Source organism: Triticum aestivum, chromosome 5D (genome assembly GCF_018294505.1).
Source record: "Triticum aestivum cultivar Chinese Spring chromosome 5D, IWGSC CS RefSeq v2.1, whole genome shotgun sequence".
Classification (NCBI taxonomy): Eukaryota; Viridiplantae; Streptophyta; class Magnoliopsida; order Poales; family Poaceae; genus Triticum; species Triticum aestivum.
In genome coordinates, this window is record NC_057808.1 from 270,599,956 (window position 1) to 270,615,136 (window position 15,181).

The window sequence follows — 15,181 nt, forward strand, 5'->3', positions numbered from 1 at the left end:
TCTCGGGCATGAAGGCCGAGTACCCCGAACAACTATTGTCTGGAACCTTTAAGCTTTGACATAATGCCTTTCACTCGTTCGAACCGCATTCACCTAAGATCAAGATGTCGGGCAAGCCTGAAGAATATTTTTTTGAGGGGTACAAGTCTGAACAGTTTTTTTTTTTTTGAGTAAAACAAGTCTGAACAGTTTTTTTTTTTTGAGACAATACAAGTCTGAACAGTTGCGTGCCCCCCTCCGTGCCCAAACGATGGAGTCGACAGGCCGCATCAACGAATCCAATACGCGTCCACGCTTTTCAAAAAGCTAGCCACTATAAATAAATTCCTCCGGCCCACCGCGTGGTCACGCGGTCCGTGTCCATCCCGGCTCAACTCCCCAACGCGCTATTTCCTTCCCTCCCCGCACGCACCCAAACCCAGCAAGCCCACCGATCCGGCCCGGTCGCCGGCGATGGAATCGGCGGGGAACGACCGGAGGGACGCGGCGCTGGGGAGCCTGGCGGTGCTCCCCGACGAGCTGCTCTGCGCCATCGTCGACCTCCTCCAGCCCACCGACATCGGCCGCCTCGCATGCGTCAGCAGGTCGCCGCGTCTCTCTCTCTCTCTCTCTCGCCCGTCTGTTCCTTTCTCCTCTGCTTTGCAGTTACCTCCATGTGTTAGCTAAGAATGTGGATTCTGAGGTTTGCCCTTTGATTTTAACGGTGACCACTCAACCCAAGTGGACTAGCCAGCCATGCGTGATTCTGAATTTTGTTTGGTTATGGTCGCTTGGGAGCGTTATTATGGGCCAAATGACACATACGGCGGCGGTATGATGGTATGAGCTACTGGGACAAAACGGAGGTTTGCTGTGTCATATATGTTCCTATGAGCTACCGCTACAGAAAAGATCATCCATGGGGAAGTAAATTTGGCGGCCAGATTTTTCTTTAAAGTGACAGAAGGTTTTAATGTACGTAAATGAGACCCAGCGATATGTTTCCTGAGGATTTAAGTGAAACTTACATGTGGAACATTTGGATCAGCTCAATGGTCAAAACTCAAAACCGCCCGTGCTCATTTCTGTATGTCGGACTCTCTTTACTAATATGTTTCTTTTATAAAGTCAAGAAAAATATTTCCTTAATCTATGAATTAAGATTTAAGACGAAGAGAGTTGCCTCTCTGCCAAGACCGAAGACATATTTGATCCGTTCTTCATGTTTGTCCTCTAGAATTAGACTGCTCCATGGCGTATATGTAACTAAGCCAGGCCTGCATATGTAGGGCCGATCCTTTCGTGTGTTTGGTATTATAACTCTTTAAGTATAATATAACATTCAGTTTGTTCCAGAGAATTAGAAGACATGGAAATTGAAGTTACTATCAGAGTATTGTCTCCGGTCCGAAATAGATGTTAGCGAGTTGTTTTGTTTCTCAATGTTTTTTTTTCTTATGCAACAATCCACGAAATGCTTATTGGTATTAGTAGTCGTACTAGACTACTACTACTACTACTAGTAGTAGTAGTAGTAGTAGAAGTAAAAACATAATAATTATACAGCTAAATAGACAAAAATCGTGAAGCACTAGTTTCTTTCATGTTCTGTGTGCACCGGAATAAAAAAATCATCTATTTGGGCTGGACAGGTATAAAAGCATACTCCTCCAGTCCTGTAAAAGCTGTCGTTTTAGACAAAGGTAGAGCCAATTTTTTGAAATTTTGACTACCAGTTTTATCTTTACGAACATTTATATTAGATACCTGAAAATCAGTGAATTTGTCTCGAGAAGTATTTCCATAATATACAATTCTTTTAGATTTTATGGATGATTTTAAAGAAACTAGTGGTCCAAATTGTATTTTGAAGACCATGTTTGTGTCCTAAACGGCAGGTTTTAGAGGACCAGAGGGAGTAGCTCCTGATTTATGACATTGTCATTATCTAGAGATCATGAGCTAAGAACATCTGTCATGTTTGTGTTTCTACCTTAAAACGGTGGTAGGATGAAGCGGTACCTTAAATCATTTTGCACTTTGCAGTGTCATGTACATACTTTGCAACGAGGAACCTCTCTGGATGAGTAAATATCTTTCTGTTGGTGGTCATCTTGAGTACAAAGGTTCTTGGAAGAAAACAACATTGTCTAGGTATATGACCATTCTATCTTGTCGTGTTACATTCTGTATTCAAAAGTAATCCTAAACTGACTGAAAAGGTTAGACACTGATTGCTTCGTTTTCAGGCTTAGTCTTTGCTCCGGAAATAGTGAGCTTGAGCAGAAGGCTCGTCATTTTGATGGTATGGTACATCTACTTTATGTTTGTTCTATTTGCCTTGTTTATCTCCCTATTCATACTTATTTTCATGCAGGATTCAATTCCTTGTTCTTATACAGGAGATGGTATAGATGTTTTACTACTTTGAGTAGTTATTCCTTTGACAATGGACATGTGGAAAGAAAGGATGACCTTTCTTTGGATCATTTCCATTCTCAGTATGATGGAAAAGGCCCAGTAAGAATTGAATTATCTTTTGCTTTTAATTCAGATTTACAACATCTGGATTTTCTACATTATTGTTTTGCAATGATGTTTTTCTGAAATCATACTGATGGTATTGCACAACTAGGTTTTGCTTGGTAAGCTGGCTGAAACCTGGCCAGCAAGGACTAAATGGACAATTCAGCAGCTGGTGCATGATTATGGTGAAGTTACATTTAGGATATCACAGAGAAGCCCTAAGAAGATAATAATGAAACTGAAAGACTATGTTTCTTACATGGAACTCCAGCATGACGAAGATCCTCTTTATATATTTGATGATAAGGTAATCATCACTTCATTTCATTTACTACTAAAGTTATGAAAAGAAAAAAAAACTTAGTTCAGAAAATTGTTACAGTTTGGAGAAACAACACCAGCACTATTGGAAGATTACAGAGTCCCTCATTTATTTCAAGAAGATCTTTTTGGTGTCTTGGATTATGAACAAAGACCTGCTTTCAGATGGCTTATTATTGGACCAGAAAGATCAGGTGCCTCTTGGCATGTTGATCCAGGATTAACCAGTGCGTGGAATACTCTTCTTTGTGGCCGAAAAAGGTTGGATCATGTGTTATATATATGCGTGCGTATTTACTCGATAGTGTACTCAAGCTGTGGTATTCACCATGTACTTCCTCTGTAAACAGATATAAGAGTGTTCAGATCACTAAAGTAGTTATCTAAACGCTCTTACATTTCTTTACGGAGGGAGTAATTGCAAATTTGAAAGCTACTAGTAGCAGTTAAATAACCCAAATGATAAGTGTCACATGTCAGGTGCGTGGCATCTGGCCCTGATGTTTTCCATGGCAATTCCAGTCACACAAGGATGGCAAATTCCAGTGACACACGGCAAGCTTCTGTCGAAAATAAACTGAAGCATGAAAGTTGCCATGCTTGGCAACTAAAGTTGCCATCCTCGCGTCACTAAACTTCCCATAAAAAAGTTCGGAGTTGCCATGTGCTCATACCTGACATGTGGCACTTATCAGGGTCCTTAAATAAACGTTCATAGATCTTTTGCAAAATTTCTTGCCTATTGGCTCTTTAAGGTCATTGCAGTGCTTCTATTTTGATGCAATTTGTGGTCGCTGTTCTGTGTGTTGCTTATTTTGTAATCTGATGTGAAAAAACAGTTGTTCAGAAATAATCAGCCAATTGGGCGTGTTGAATTAACGATAGACAAATTTAGTCAGGATGTCCATAGTTAATGTCTTGGGAGTGAGAGAGAATCATGCGAGAATCTTACGCATATTCATATATGTTGAACAGAGACAGAAGATAGCTGTGGGCAGTAGAAAGATGTGATTCAACTTGAGTGCATGCTTTGTATTTTAATTGGAACTTAAAAATCGTAACCCTATACTGTGAACGGTGCGAGGATATGCTATACAACCTAAATTTGTATTCCTCTTTACCTGTTAAAGCTGATTGTCCCATGTTGTACAATGCTGAAAATTGGAAGAGGCAATTTGTGTTTCCATTAATGATATCCACCTTTTTTCATAGATGGGCACTGTACCCTCCAGGAAGAGTGCCTGGTGGTGTCACGGTACATGTAAGTGATGAGGATGGTGATGTTGACATTGAAACTCCAACGTCTTTGCAGGTAACTAACTTATTACTGTTTTTGCTTTTCTCCAAACTTTACCCCCATATCATTTCACATTATTTTGATCGTTTGCAGTGGTGGCTTGATATCTATCCTCATCTTGCTGAACACGAGAAACCACTGGAATGCACACAATTACCAGGAGAGACTATATTTGTTCCTAGTGGATGGTGGCATTGTGTTCTAAACCTTGAGACTACTGTTGCAGTTACACAAAACTTTGTCAATCAATCAAATTTTGAGCATGTATGTCTAGACATGGCACCTGGTCACTGTCACAAAGGAGTTTGTCGTGCTGGCTTACTTGCTGTTCCGGGAAAATCTGTTAGAGATATTGAAAATCATCCACCTGGAACAATGAGTGCATGGAACCACAATGACATGACTCGTGCAGAAAAAAGACTGAAAGGTTCAGGGTCCGTAAGAGCTTCAAACAGTGCAAATCAGTGTGCTTCGTTTGAGTTCTCAGACGTCCATGAAAGTTTGGAGAACCAAGTTTTCTCGTATGATATAGGTTTCTTATCCCAATTTCTTGAGAAAGAAAAAGATCACTATACTTCTGTCTGGAGTCCTACTAATCCAATTGGCCAGAGAGAAGCAAGAGAATGGCTGCGAAGGCTATGGGTTCTTAAGCCTGAACTGAGAGGACTAATATGGAAGGTGATCTTTGTTCCATCATTTACATAAATTTTACTTTGTCAATTTTTATATGAAATACCATGTGGTTTATATATCTGTTTCTTGATAATGTTCTGTTCCTTGTGCCAATATATATGTCTATTTCTGTAGGGTGCATGCCTAGCAATAAGTGTGGACAAATGGTATGCATGCTTAGAGGAAGTAAGTGCATGTCATAGTTTACCACCACCGTCAGAGGATGAGAAGCTTCCTGTTGGCACAGGTAGCAACCCAGTAAGTATACAATTACTTTTACTTGCTGTCTCAGATTTAGAACTGTCGACAAAAAATTCTGGCGTGTTAGTATCATGTAATTCGTGTTGGTTCGAAATACTTACTCGACGTGTTAGGGTTATCTACAGAAATTGATTCGTGTAGAATATCCTGGTTTACTTGTTACTGCATCTGTGGTTTCAGCCTTGCAAGGTTGGTTCCGGCTTTAGAAGATTTATAGATATACATACTTGCTCACTGCTATGCACCGATACCAAGACATTAAACATATCTGAGATTCTAAGATACTCCTTTGGTGCCAGTTAGTGTCATATTACGCTGCATATACACTCATTGTTGCATGGTATGTGAATATAACCTGTACCACAATTTTTCAGGTCTTCATTGTTTCCGACAATGTGATTAAAATCTATGCTGAAGGAGGCCTGGGTTATTCTGCTCATGGTTTAGGCACAGAGGTAATGTTGCATTGGTTCTGCAACTTAATAAAATCGAATGCAACACTCACGATATTGATCACTTTCCTGATGCAGCTTGAGTTCTATGATCTTCTGCGAAAAGTTGGCTCGCCTTTGATCAACCACATTCCTGAGATCATTGCAAGTGGATTTCTTGTGTACGAAGATGGCGTCTACAGAACAGTCCCATGGGATGGAAAAGGAATGCCAGATGTTTTGGCTAAATACTATCCTCTGGAGCTTTCTTATGCAAACAGCTGTTTTCCTCTTGGATTATGGAGCAAACAACAGTTTGGAATGGATAGTTCCACTGAATGTTCAAACAAACCTATTTGGCCTTACATGGTTACCAGAAAATGCAAAGGGGATATCTTTGCTCGTGTGTAAGTTGTATTCATTTGTCAAGTGAAAATGGGAGTAATTACTTAATTAATTATGTAAATACGTGCTTACTGTGCTTTTCATTTTTCTTAGCCGTGATACATTGTCCAAGGCTGACCTTTTGAATCTGGCATCATCCTTGGGAGTTCAAATGCGAAATATCCATTTATTACCCCTTCCACATGGGGAACCATTACCCAAACCTGAAGACAATAATGTGAGAGACAGTGATCCACCTGAATGGAAACAAGTAATTTCTACTCTAAACGGAAGAAAGAATAATATAAAGAAGCACCTAGCTAACTGGTAAGTGAAAAACTTCTAAAGCAGGTTTGTTTGGCTAGTTTTTATGAGTTTTACTAAAACAGGACATTTTGTTGCTCAGTTTTATTTTATCCAATAACTGTGGATCTGCAAGTCAATTTTGTGTCCACAGACCACAGTCGATGTGAAGTGATTAAGAAGATATTGTCAAATTATAGAATGGTTCACTTGCAACTTAAAATCCTCTACTAAACTGTATTGGGTTACAAAAAATTGTAGAGGCAGGCATCCAATAAATAACCATTACATTATTTATTGTTTTAACATTTCTTTTTTTGACAGAATTTCTTTTAAATGATTTTTTGACGAAATTATTTTAACATTTCAACATTAGCAAAATATAAGTAGCAATGACCATAAATCCATAACATTTCAACTGCATTGATTTGGTATTGAGTTGTTTTAGCCAAAATGCTACAAGCCTACCATAAATCCATAATATTATACTCCCTCCGTCCGGAAATACTTGTCATCAAAATGGATAAAAGGGGATGTATCTAGACGTATTTTAGTTCTAGATATATCTCTTTTTATCCATTTTGTTGACAAGTATTTTCGGCCGGAGGGAGTATTGATATAGAATTCCATACGCTGCCTTATACCTCAACATTGTTTACATATCTGTGAAGGGGGGGTACTGTCCCAACAGTTTTAATTGAGAAGGCTGAAGAATATCTCCCTGCTGATATGAGCTCTCTAATCAAGTTTGTTAAGGTACTTTTTCAATTTCGTCTTCTTCATATGCATCTGGGGTCGAACTTTGTGTTTAATAGTATGATTGGACAATCAGGATGACGATGGTGACTCAGTGTACACATTCCCTTGTTGGATACATTCAGATATTATGGACGATAACATTCTTACTCAGAGGTCCCTCACTGATGCCAAAAGCACTGGTGACAGAGATCTGGAGAAACTGGATGCAGTTAATATAATTGACTTCAGTGATCTGTCCATCGGTAAGCAGCCAGTTCACTTTGTTCCCTGGTAATCTGACATTGCTTCATTTGAACATTTAACGAAATAGTTTGCGTAATACTGGCATCTGAAACCGAAGATGGGATAACTATATATCTGTAAAAATGCTTAAATTGAGCTGCTCATATCTACCAGTCTGCACTGTGAAAACTTCTGTTAGATTGTAAAAACAAAGTTTATATTTATTTGATCTTAATTTGATTGAGACCAAAAACTGTTTGTCGTAACAGGGGATCCTCTATGCGACTTGATTCCACTGCACCTGGATGTTTTTCGTGGCGATATTGATCTTCTCAGGGAGTACCTAAGAAGCTACCAGCTTCCTTTCCTGAGAGGGAAATCAAACAATGATATCTACAAGTCAGTGGGAAATTCGAAGTTCAGCACTGCATCATATCGCGCGATGTAAGTGCATACATACATAAATAAATCAGAGCAGCCCACATTATCCATGTTTTATCCTTCCCTGCGCTCTATCTCGGAATGATCAGTGATCCTTGTTGGTTTGTCGGTCGATCAGTCTCCCAAGGGAGGGAGAAGCATGTTTGGCTCTGATGCGTGGTGCTCTTACATTGCAGGTGCTACTGCATGCTGCACGAGGACAACGTGCTGGCGGCTATATTTGGGCTGTGGAAGGACCTGCGAGCTGCAACGTCGTGGGAGGAGGTCGAGCACTTGGTTTGGGATGGCCTCAACCGATACCAGCAATCGTCGCCTACACTCTCTAGCTAGCAGACTCGTCACGACTAGCGCTCAGAAGAAATAATGCGTACTGCTCCGTTACTCCCTTCGACATATAGCCCGGCTTCGTTTGTTTAAGAGCAAAGAAACTATAAGGGGCAAAAAAAATTGTTTACTCTTGTGTGTAGCAGTTTGAACAATTTAAAAATATTTTTTGATTTTACTGTTCACCCGAGCTCATTTGAGCTCGGACTCAGAAAAGACTTTCCGCTTTTACGCGGAGTATCTACACCCGAGCTCAAATGAGCTTGGGTGAACAGTAAAATCGAGAAACATTTTAAAAATGTTCAAAAAATTCTGATTTTTTTTTGTGGTAAACTTTGACAAATGTTCTAACTGCTTGTAAAATTTCATCTTCAGATCACATTCGTGGAAGGCGTGACAAAAAAAAAACAAAATCGATGCTTTGAAAATGCTACTTTCAAAGCATTTTGGAGCATTGATTTTGTTTTTTTTGCTACGCCTTGTACGAATATGATCTGAAGATGAAATTTTGCAAGCAGTTAGAATATTTGTCAAAGTTTAGCACAAAAAAAATTCAGAATTGTTTGAACAATTTAAAAATATTTTTTAAATTTTACTGTTCACCCGATCTCATTTGAGCTTGGGCTCAGAAAAGACTTTCCGCTTTTTTCTTCTTTCATTTTCTTTTCTTTTGGGAGAGAGCAGTTTTGCCGTTAAATGGATCATGAAGCGTGCAGTTGTACCGCATAGTAGTGTGACACGTTGGGTATTTGTAACGAATGCCACATTTTTTGTACGCACCCAACACACGGCATAACTTGTTTCCATGAACTTTTTATCTCCCAAGAGTCACATGGAAACATGTTTATTATTTGTTGAACCATCCTCACCGCCATTGGCTCTTTATCTTCTGGTGAAAACAAATACGAGCTATTACTATGTTGTATGTATATGTGCCATGGCAGAGAGAAACATACTCCATCCATCTTGTTGAGCATACGTTGTCTGTGCACATGTATAGTACTAAGGCTTGTGTATTTTGTACTGCCGCGCCTCCTCTCTTTCCTGTATATTTGTACTTCTTAAGAGACAAGTAGAGGCCGGCCCCCCTTACCCATATATGTGCTCATGCATACAATCAATCATTGTCGATGCATGCAATCCCTAATTCCTATCTAACATCGTATCAGTTTAGCACGTGATCCTAATCGCTTCCGCCCATCTCTTGCTGCGCCGCACCCTGCCGCCGCTACCCCTCCACCAGCGCCACCGCCGCACCTACCGCCACTGCACCACCCTGCCCACCCGCAGCCGCACCTCCCTTCTCTGCCGCTGCCCTCTCCTTCTCCTACCCTAAACCCTAGCTGCTTTCTCATCTAACCCTAGCCGCAACACCCCTCCATCCGCCGCTGCCATCTACCCGAGCCGCCGCCGCTACTCACCCTAGCCGTCGCAGCCGCCTAGACGCCGCCGCCGCCCACCCAAACCGTCGCCGCCAACTCCCTAGCCGTCGCCGCCGTCATGGACTCCCCGGGATCCACCTTCTCCAACGGCTCCAACCCGTTCGCGGACCCGAACCCTCCGCCGTTGCCATCCGCGATCTCAACATCGAGGCCCGTGTACCCGTCCGCCTCGACCACTCCAGCTCCTCGTACTATGCGTGGAAGACCTACTCCAGCCTCTTGTCTTCCGCGAGTACTACCTCACCGAGCACATCAACGGCTCCGTCGACGCCGCAGTCATGAAGGCCGACCTGGAGTGGTCTGCCATCGAGGCCACGCTCATCCGATGGTTCTATCAAACCGTCTTGAAGGACGTCTTCCACACGGTTGTCGCTAGGACGACGATGCTTGCGCCGTGTGGAACAAGATCGACGCGCTCTTCACCGACAACAAACTTCAGCACCTTGTCTTCTTGCAGCAAGAGTTCTTCGGGTGCCATCAAGATGACTCCACCATTGATGACTACTGCATGCGGCTCAAGATGCTCGCCGACGAACTTCGCGACATTGGTGCAGAAGTTTCCGACGAGCTCATGCTTAGCACTCTCACCGCCGGTCTTAATGAAAACTTCGGCAACGCCACTTCTAATCTCACTTTGTTGCCTGATCCCACCTTTCAGATCGTCGTCGCATACTTGAAGCTGGAGGAACGGCGGACGAAAAAGGTGAAGCAATAGGTGCAGCACACTGCCCTCGCCGCGGGTACCTCTCATGGCGGACCCGCACCGCCGACGCCACCATCACATCAGCCACGAACCCCCTCGTCGCCGGGTATTTCCCGCTGCCCCCCCGCGCCACCCGCGCCTCAGCAGCATAATGGCGGTGGTCGTCATAACCAGCGCGGCGGGGGCTGCCGTCACCAGTAGCAGCCTCAACAGGGCTCCGGGGGGCGCCGCGCCAACCCGCAGCCCACCCCGCCCTGGATAGTCGACCAAAACCCTTGGACGGGCGTGGTCCATGTGTACCACATGCCCATCCCAAGGGCCCCGGCGCCGGGTCTCCTCCGCCCACGACCGGCGGGCCATCAGGCCTACTTCGCCGCCCCACAGCAGCTGGCCGGTGGCGGCTACGCAGCCGTGCCCGCCCCGCCGATGGCAGGTGGCTATGGCCTGCCTGCCCCGGCTCAGCCCTATGGTGGCTTCCCAACGCCGCAGGTCCCCCCGCCATGGGACCCCGCTCTTCTAGCTGCCTTGCATTCGGCCCCGTCACCGAGCAACTACGGTGGTGGCGCAGATTGGTACATGGACTCTGGCGCCACCGCCCATATGACATCTCATCCCGGTAACCTAACTTCCTCCACTCCCGTTCACACTCCTACTCGCATCATCGTTGGTAACAGTTCCTCTTTACCCATCATCCATGTCAGTCGTACTAATTTTCCTTCTACATCCATGCCAATTACTATGTCTAATGTTCTTGTTTCACCTGACTTAGTCAGAACCTTGTTTTTGTTCGTCGTCTTGCTCGTGAGAATCCTATTATTGTCGAATTTGATGATGTTAGTTTTTCTGTGAAGGACGCCCGTACACGGATGGTTCCTCACCGATGTGATAGTCCCGACGAGCTCTACCCGGTACACTCCTCCGCTGCCACCTCCACCACTCCAGTTGCCCTCGCCAGCGGTGTCGACCTATGGCATGCTCGCTTGGGACATCCACTGGTACAGCGAGGTGCTATACACACGGTTTTTAACCCCTTTCCGCGATGGCATTTTGGAACCGTCGCCAAGTGAGTGTGGGCGATAGGGGGGTCCTTCCCACACGACCCAGAAACCGTCGAGGATAGGCCCTCCTAGCACACAGGCTGGGGCAAAATGAGCTCGTGTGCGATCAGGCGAGGCATCGAAACCCAATCGTTTCCGCTCGTATGTACATCCCACACAGTTAGTTCCAAACAAATGTTTCCGTTTGTTATGTACATTCCACACAGTCAATCCAAGGAATACGTTTCCGTTCTTATGTACATCCGACACAGTCAATCCAGAAAAAATGTTTCCGTTTGTATGTACGTCCCACACAGTCAATCCAGGGAAAACGTTTCTGTTTGTATGTACATCCCACACAGTTTTATGTATAGCCTCGTGTATGATAGGTGTAACTATCACACACGCTCTACCTTGGTTAACCGTTTGTTTTTATTCAACTACATCACACACGATTTGATGAAGAAAACTGTGTGGCATTGGGCTATCCATCACAAGCGCTTTTACTGCTAGAACCGTTTGCGAAGTTCCATGACCAATTTGGCAGGTTTATTAGTTTACAATTAATAATTCCAGTATTACGCAAATTCACATTTTATATCGAACAGCTATTTGCCGATTTCATATCAGGCACACAAATATATTTTAACATCACAGTACGATAGCTACCTGAAAATAGCACAGTACATCATATAGCTAGTTCAGCTTCATAAGAACAATATATTCATTTCCCTAATCGAGATCATCCAGGCTTGTCTTATCCACCTCTGCTTTCAGTTCAGTAAGAACCTATTTTGCACTGGCCAACTGGGAAAGTGCCTCCTCCTTTGCCAACACCATCTTAGCTAGTTCAGCTTCATAAGAACAATATATTCATTTCCCTAATCGAGATCATCCAGGCTTGTCTTATCCACCTCTGCTTTCAGTTCAGTAAAAACCTGTTTTGCACTGGCCAACTGGGAAAGTGCCTCGTCCTTTGCCAACACCATCTTAGCAAAGTCTGATTTTAAAAATCTGAGCTCATTCGCCACCTTCCTCTTTTTATCCTGCATCTTCAAATATTCTTCAGCGTTGACAACACTTTCTCTAAGCCTACCTCTGTTCTCTTCCTCATACATGCTCCAGAGCTTTGCTAGGCACATCTTCAAAGACTGTGGCCACTCTTGATCAACCCACTCCAAGTAAGAACACTTCCGTTCATCCTATAATATTTAAAACTAGATCAGTAATAATTGTAGGGGAAATGGGTTTATAGCAACATATAAAATCACCGATACTTATTTTGAAAAACTGAAGAAACAGGTTAATTATGACATATCTTCTCAAAAAGATCAATGTGCAAATGAATTAATTGCTACTGAGACAACAACCAAATTCTGAAACATCAGAAGCTATAATTAACTACAACAACGCTACAAGTTCTTACTCATGTACTATAAATAACAAATTGAACATTTTATGAGGAAGGTAAATATAACTGCAACAACATAGCGACAGTGTTTGGATGAAGCAAATTGATACTAATAGATGTGTACATGCACAAATTTAGTAACATAGAACTAATAGCACTAAGGTCGTTCACTATGTATGCCAAAACCGGTGTAAAGACAACTGTTGCTACATCTCGCACCGGTGCCCTGCACTGGCGAGCCGATGCAGCGGAAAAAAATCAAGGACCCGGACTCCGGAGCACCTAGTTGCCCCGATGCCCAGTTCCTTCGTGCCATAAAGATTTAGTATTTCACTGCTGGGCTGCTCGGATGTGTGGACCAAAGTTGGCTGCACAAACTGCTGAAGCGGTGCCAAATAATTTTCTAATGGCACCGCTGATGAGATGGCAACATTTTTAGATACGAGGTACAAACTGTGACACTGTCTTAGGATGCGTTTGGTTGAAAGTGTGGTATGAATGGGTTGGGACTGTGACAGCGTCTGAATCACATCTAACAAATGATTTGTAACAACGAAAGAGGGTCTAACCTTCTCTGCACATGCCAGAAACTTCCTCCCACTATCCACAGATTCAAACGCAACTAGCTTCACGCATGGAGATTGATGGTGACAACAAGTAGACAGATCTTCAGCCACCCCGCTCCATTCGTTGCAACTGATGGTCCTAGGGAGCTACAAGAAGAAGAAATGACTCAAATCGACCGTCGAGTTAAAATCCTTCATTCCAAGTCATAGCCCGAGAGAGAGAAGAGAGGCATGCCCGGGTGGTGAAGGAGTCGGAGGAGGAGGAAGAACCGCTGGAGAGGTATTGAAGAAGATCATGGCGACCCCCGCGGTAGGATGCGAGACGGCGAGAGCGAGGAAGCAAGCGAGGAAGCGGCTATAGCTTAGGAAGGAAGGAAGGAAGGAGGAAACAAGGGAAATGTGACTTGTGGTCAGGGAGAAAAGGGGGTGGGGGCGGGGGTAGATATTTCGGCGGTAAAAATCTGAAATGTGGAGGGAAACTTTACGCGTGGTGCCGCCGGACACCATTCACTTTGAACGATTGTGTGCATCACAAACAATTCTTCTGCTTTACGCGCATGGGATGAGTTTGATAATTCAAATTTTGGTGGAAATTTCCCCGGGTACATCATTGCATAATTTAACATCGCTTGCTAATTTGGGCATACAAAAGAGCATACAACACACAGACCACACTTACTGAATTGAGCAATTTTAGTAATTAAACAGAGCCAGATGACCTAAACATTGCTCTAACAAAATACTAGCATTAAAAACAAAGCCTAAGTACGCCTAATTTTAACAAATCCGCCGCCGCGCCGGCCTATGCATCGCCGGTGTGAGATGAGACGTCGATGACTTGTCCTGGCGACATGCCACCGTTGGTGGACTCCGCGTCCCCCCTGCTGAAGTGGACCGCATCCTCGTCCTCGGCGTCGCCCTCAAGGTTGTAGTACTCGTAGTGGTGGCTGCGCCAGAGCTTGCGTTGGTACTCCACCACCGATTCCTTGACGGACAAACTCTTCTCTACCTCGACCTCGGCCACGCGCAACTCCTCCTCCCAGCGCTCCTAGATCTCCGCCGCCTCCTGCATCTCCAGCTCCCGCTCGGCGATCTCATGAGGAAGCAGGTGCTCCATGGCCACCGCCGCCTTTTCGAACGTGGGTTGTATGCTGGATTCCGAGGTGGCCTGCAATATCTTGGCGTGTGCGTCCTCGATCTTGGCATGGATGGCCTCGACCCAGGCCAGGGTGACATCGGCAGCACGGACGGCAGCCCGAGCGCTCTCAGCGTTTGAAGCCGCCATCACAGCAGCAGCTGCAGCCATCTCGGCTGCTGCAGCTGCCCTGTCGCCTGCCGTAGATGCCCTATCGACGGACGCCGCCACGCTCAATGCGGATGCGGCGGCACTCTCGGCGTAGGCGGCCATGCTCTCGGCGCAGGCGGCGGCGTTCAGGGAGGACGCGACCATCGTACGGGCCTTCATGAAGCGTTTCCACGGCGTTATCTTTGCAAGAAGGGATTGCGGGAATGGGGATCGTGATTCATGTCGAGCGTTGCCGGCATTGGAGCAGACGAGCCGGCGAAGCTTAGGGAGGAAGACTTAAATAGATCCAGGAATTTTCATCGCAAACGGTTCCTACAAAAAAACTATGTGTGATGTTGTTGATATTTTTTATTAGATGTGAAAGAAGAATTTGGAGTAAAGTGGCAACGGATGGTGTTTTAAATGTACGAGAAAATTTGTAGTACTAATACAACTGTCATGTCAAATTTTGGAAAATTTCAGGGGTCATTTCACCTTTTAAGACATTTAAGTGATTTTCTAGCCATTTAATGACCGTAATTCAAATTTGAACTACATGTACATGCAACAGCTAACCATAACGGTTTGAAAAATCATATTTTATGTACTTGTGTGCGATTTAATTCCATATGCAGTAAATTGGAATTGAATTTCAAACATATTGGTCTAACGGCTATGACACAATCAAGCATGGAGTGCCATGGCGTTTAAATTCCAAAAAATTAAAAAAATATCAGAAACACATGAAAGCTCGCTTGATGTAACGTCATGCCACCAAGATGATGTAATTAAAATATTAGCATGTTTGACGAAATTT

General features: G+C 44.0%; 1 protein-coding gene across 4 annotated transcripts; it reads left to right on the top strand.

The window, feature by feature from the left end:
• Positions 1-333: 333 nt before the first annotated feature.
• On the top strand, positions 334-8,788 carry LOC123120802 (F-box protein At1g78280). 4 transcript variants are annotated; one of them, XR_006459572.1, is made up of 17 exons: positions 335-584; positions 2,026-2,133; positions 2,229-2,284; positions 2,357-2,499; positions 2,615-2,812; positions 2,888-3,087; positions 4,039-4,138; positions 4,217-4,801; positions 4,931-5,053; positions 5,431-5,511; positions 5,587-5,894; positions 5,986-6,198; positions 6,846-6,930; positions 7,007-7,175; positions 7,425-7,599; positions 7,773-8,068; positions 8,189-8,788. XR_006459572.1 is itself a non-coding variant. In XM_044540794.1 (16 exons), the coding sequence occupies exons 1-16, from the start codon at positions 454-456 to the stop codon at positions 7,924-7,926; spliced, it is 2,829 nt and encodes a 942-aa protein (XP_044396729.1). In that variant the 5' UTR covers positions 335-453; the 3' UTR covers positions 7,927-8,098. The 4 variants fall into 4 exon arrangements, 2 of the variants coding, with proteins under 2 accessions (XP_044396729.1, XP_044396731.1); XR_006459573.1 differs by lacking the exon at positions 8,189-8,788 and having other exon boundaries at positions 334-584; positions 7,056-7,175; positions 7,773-7,888; XM_044540794.1 differs by lacking the exon at positions 8,189-8,788 and having other exon boundaries at positions 7,773-8,098.
• Positions 8,789-15,181: the final 6,393 nt, after the last annotated feature.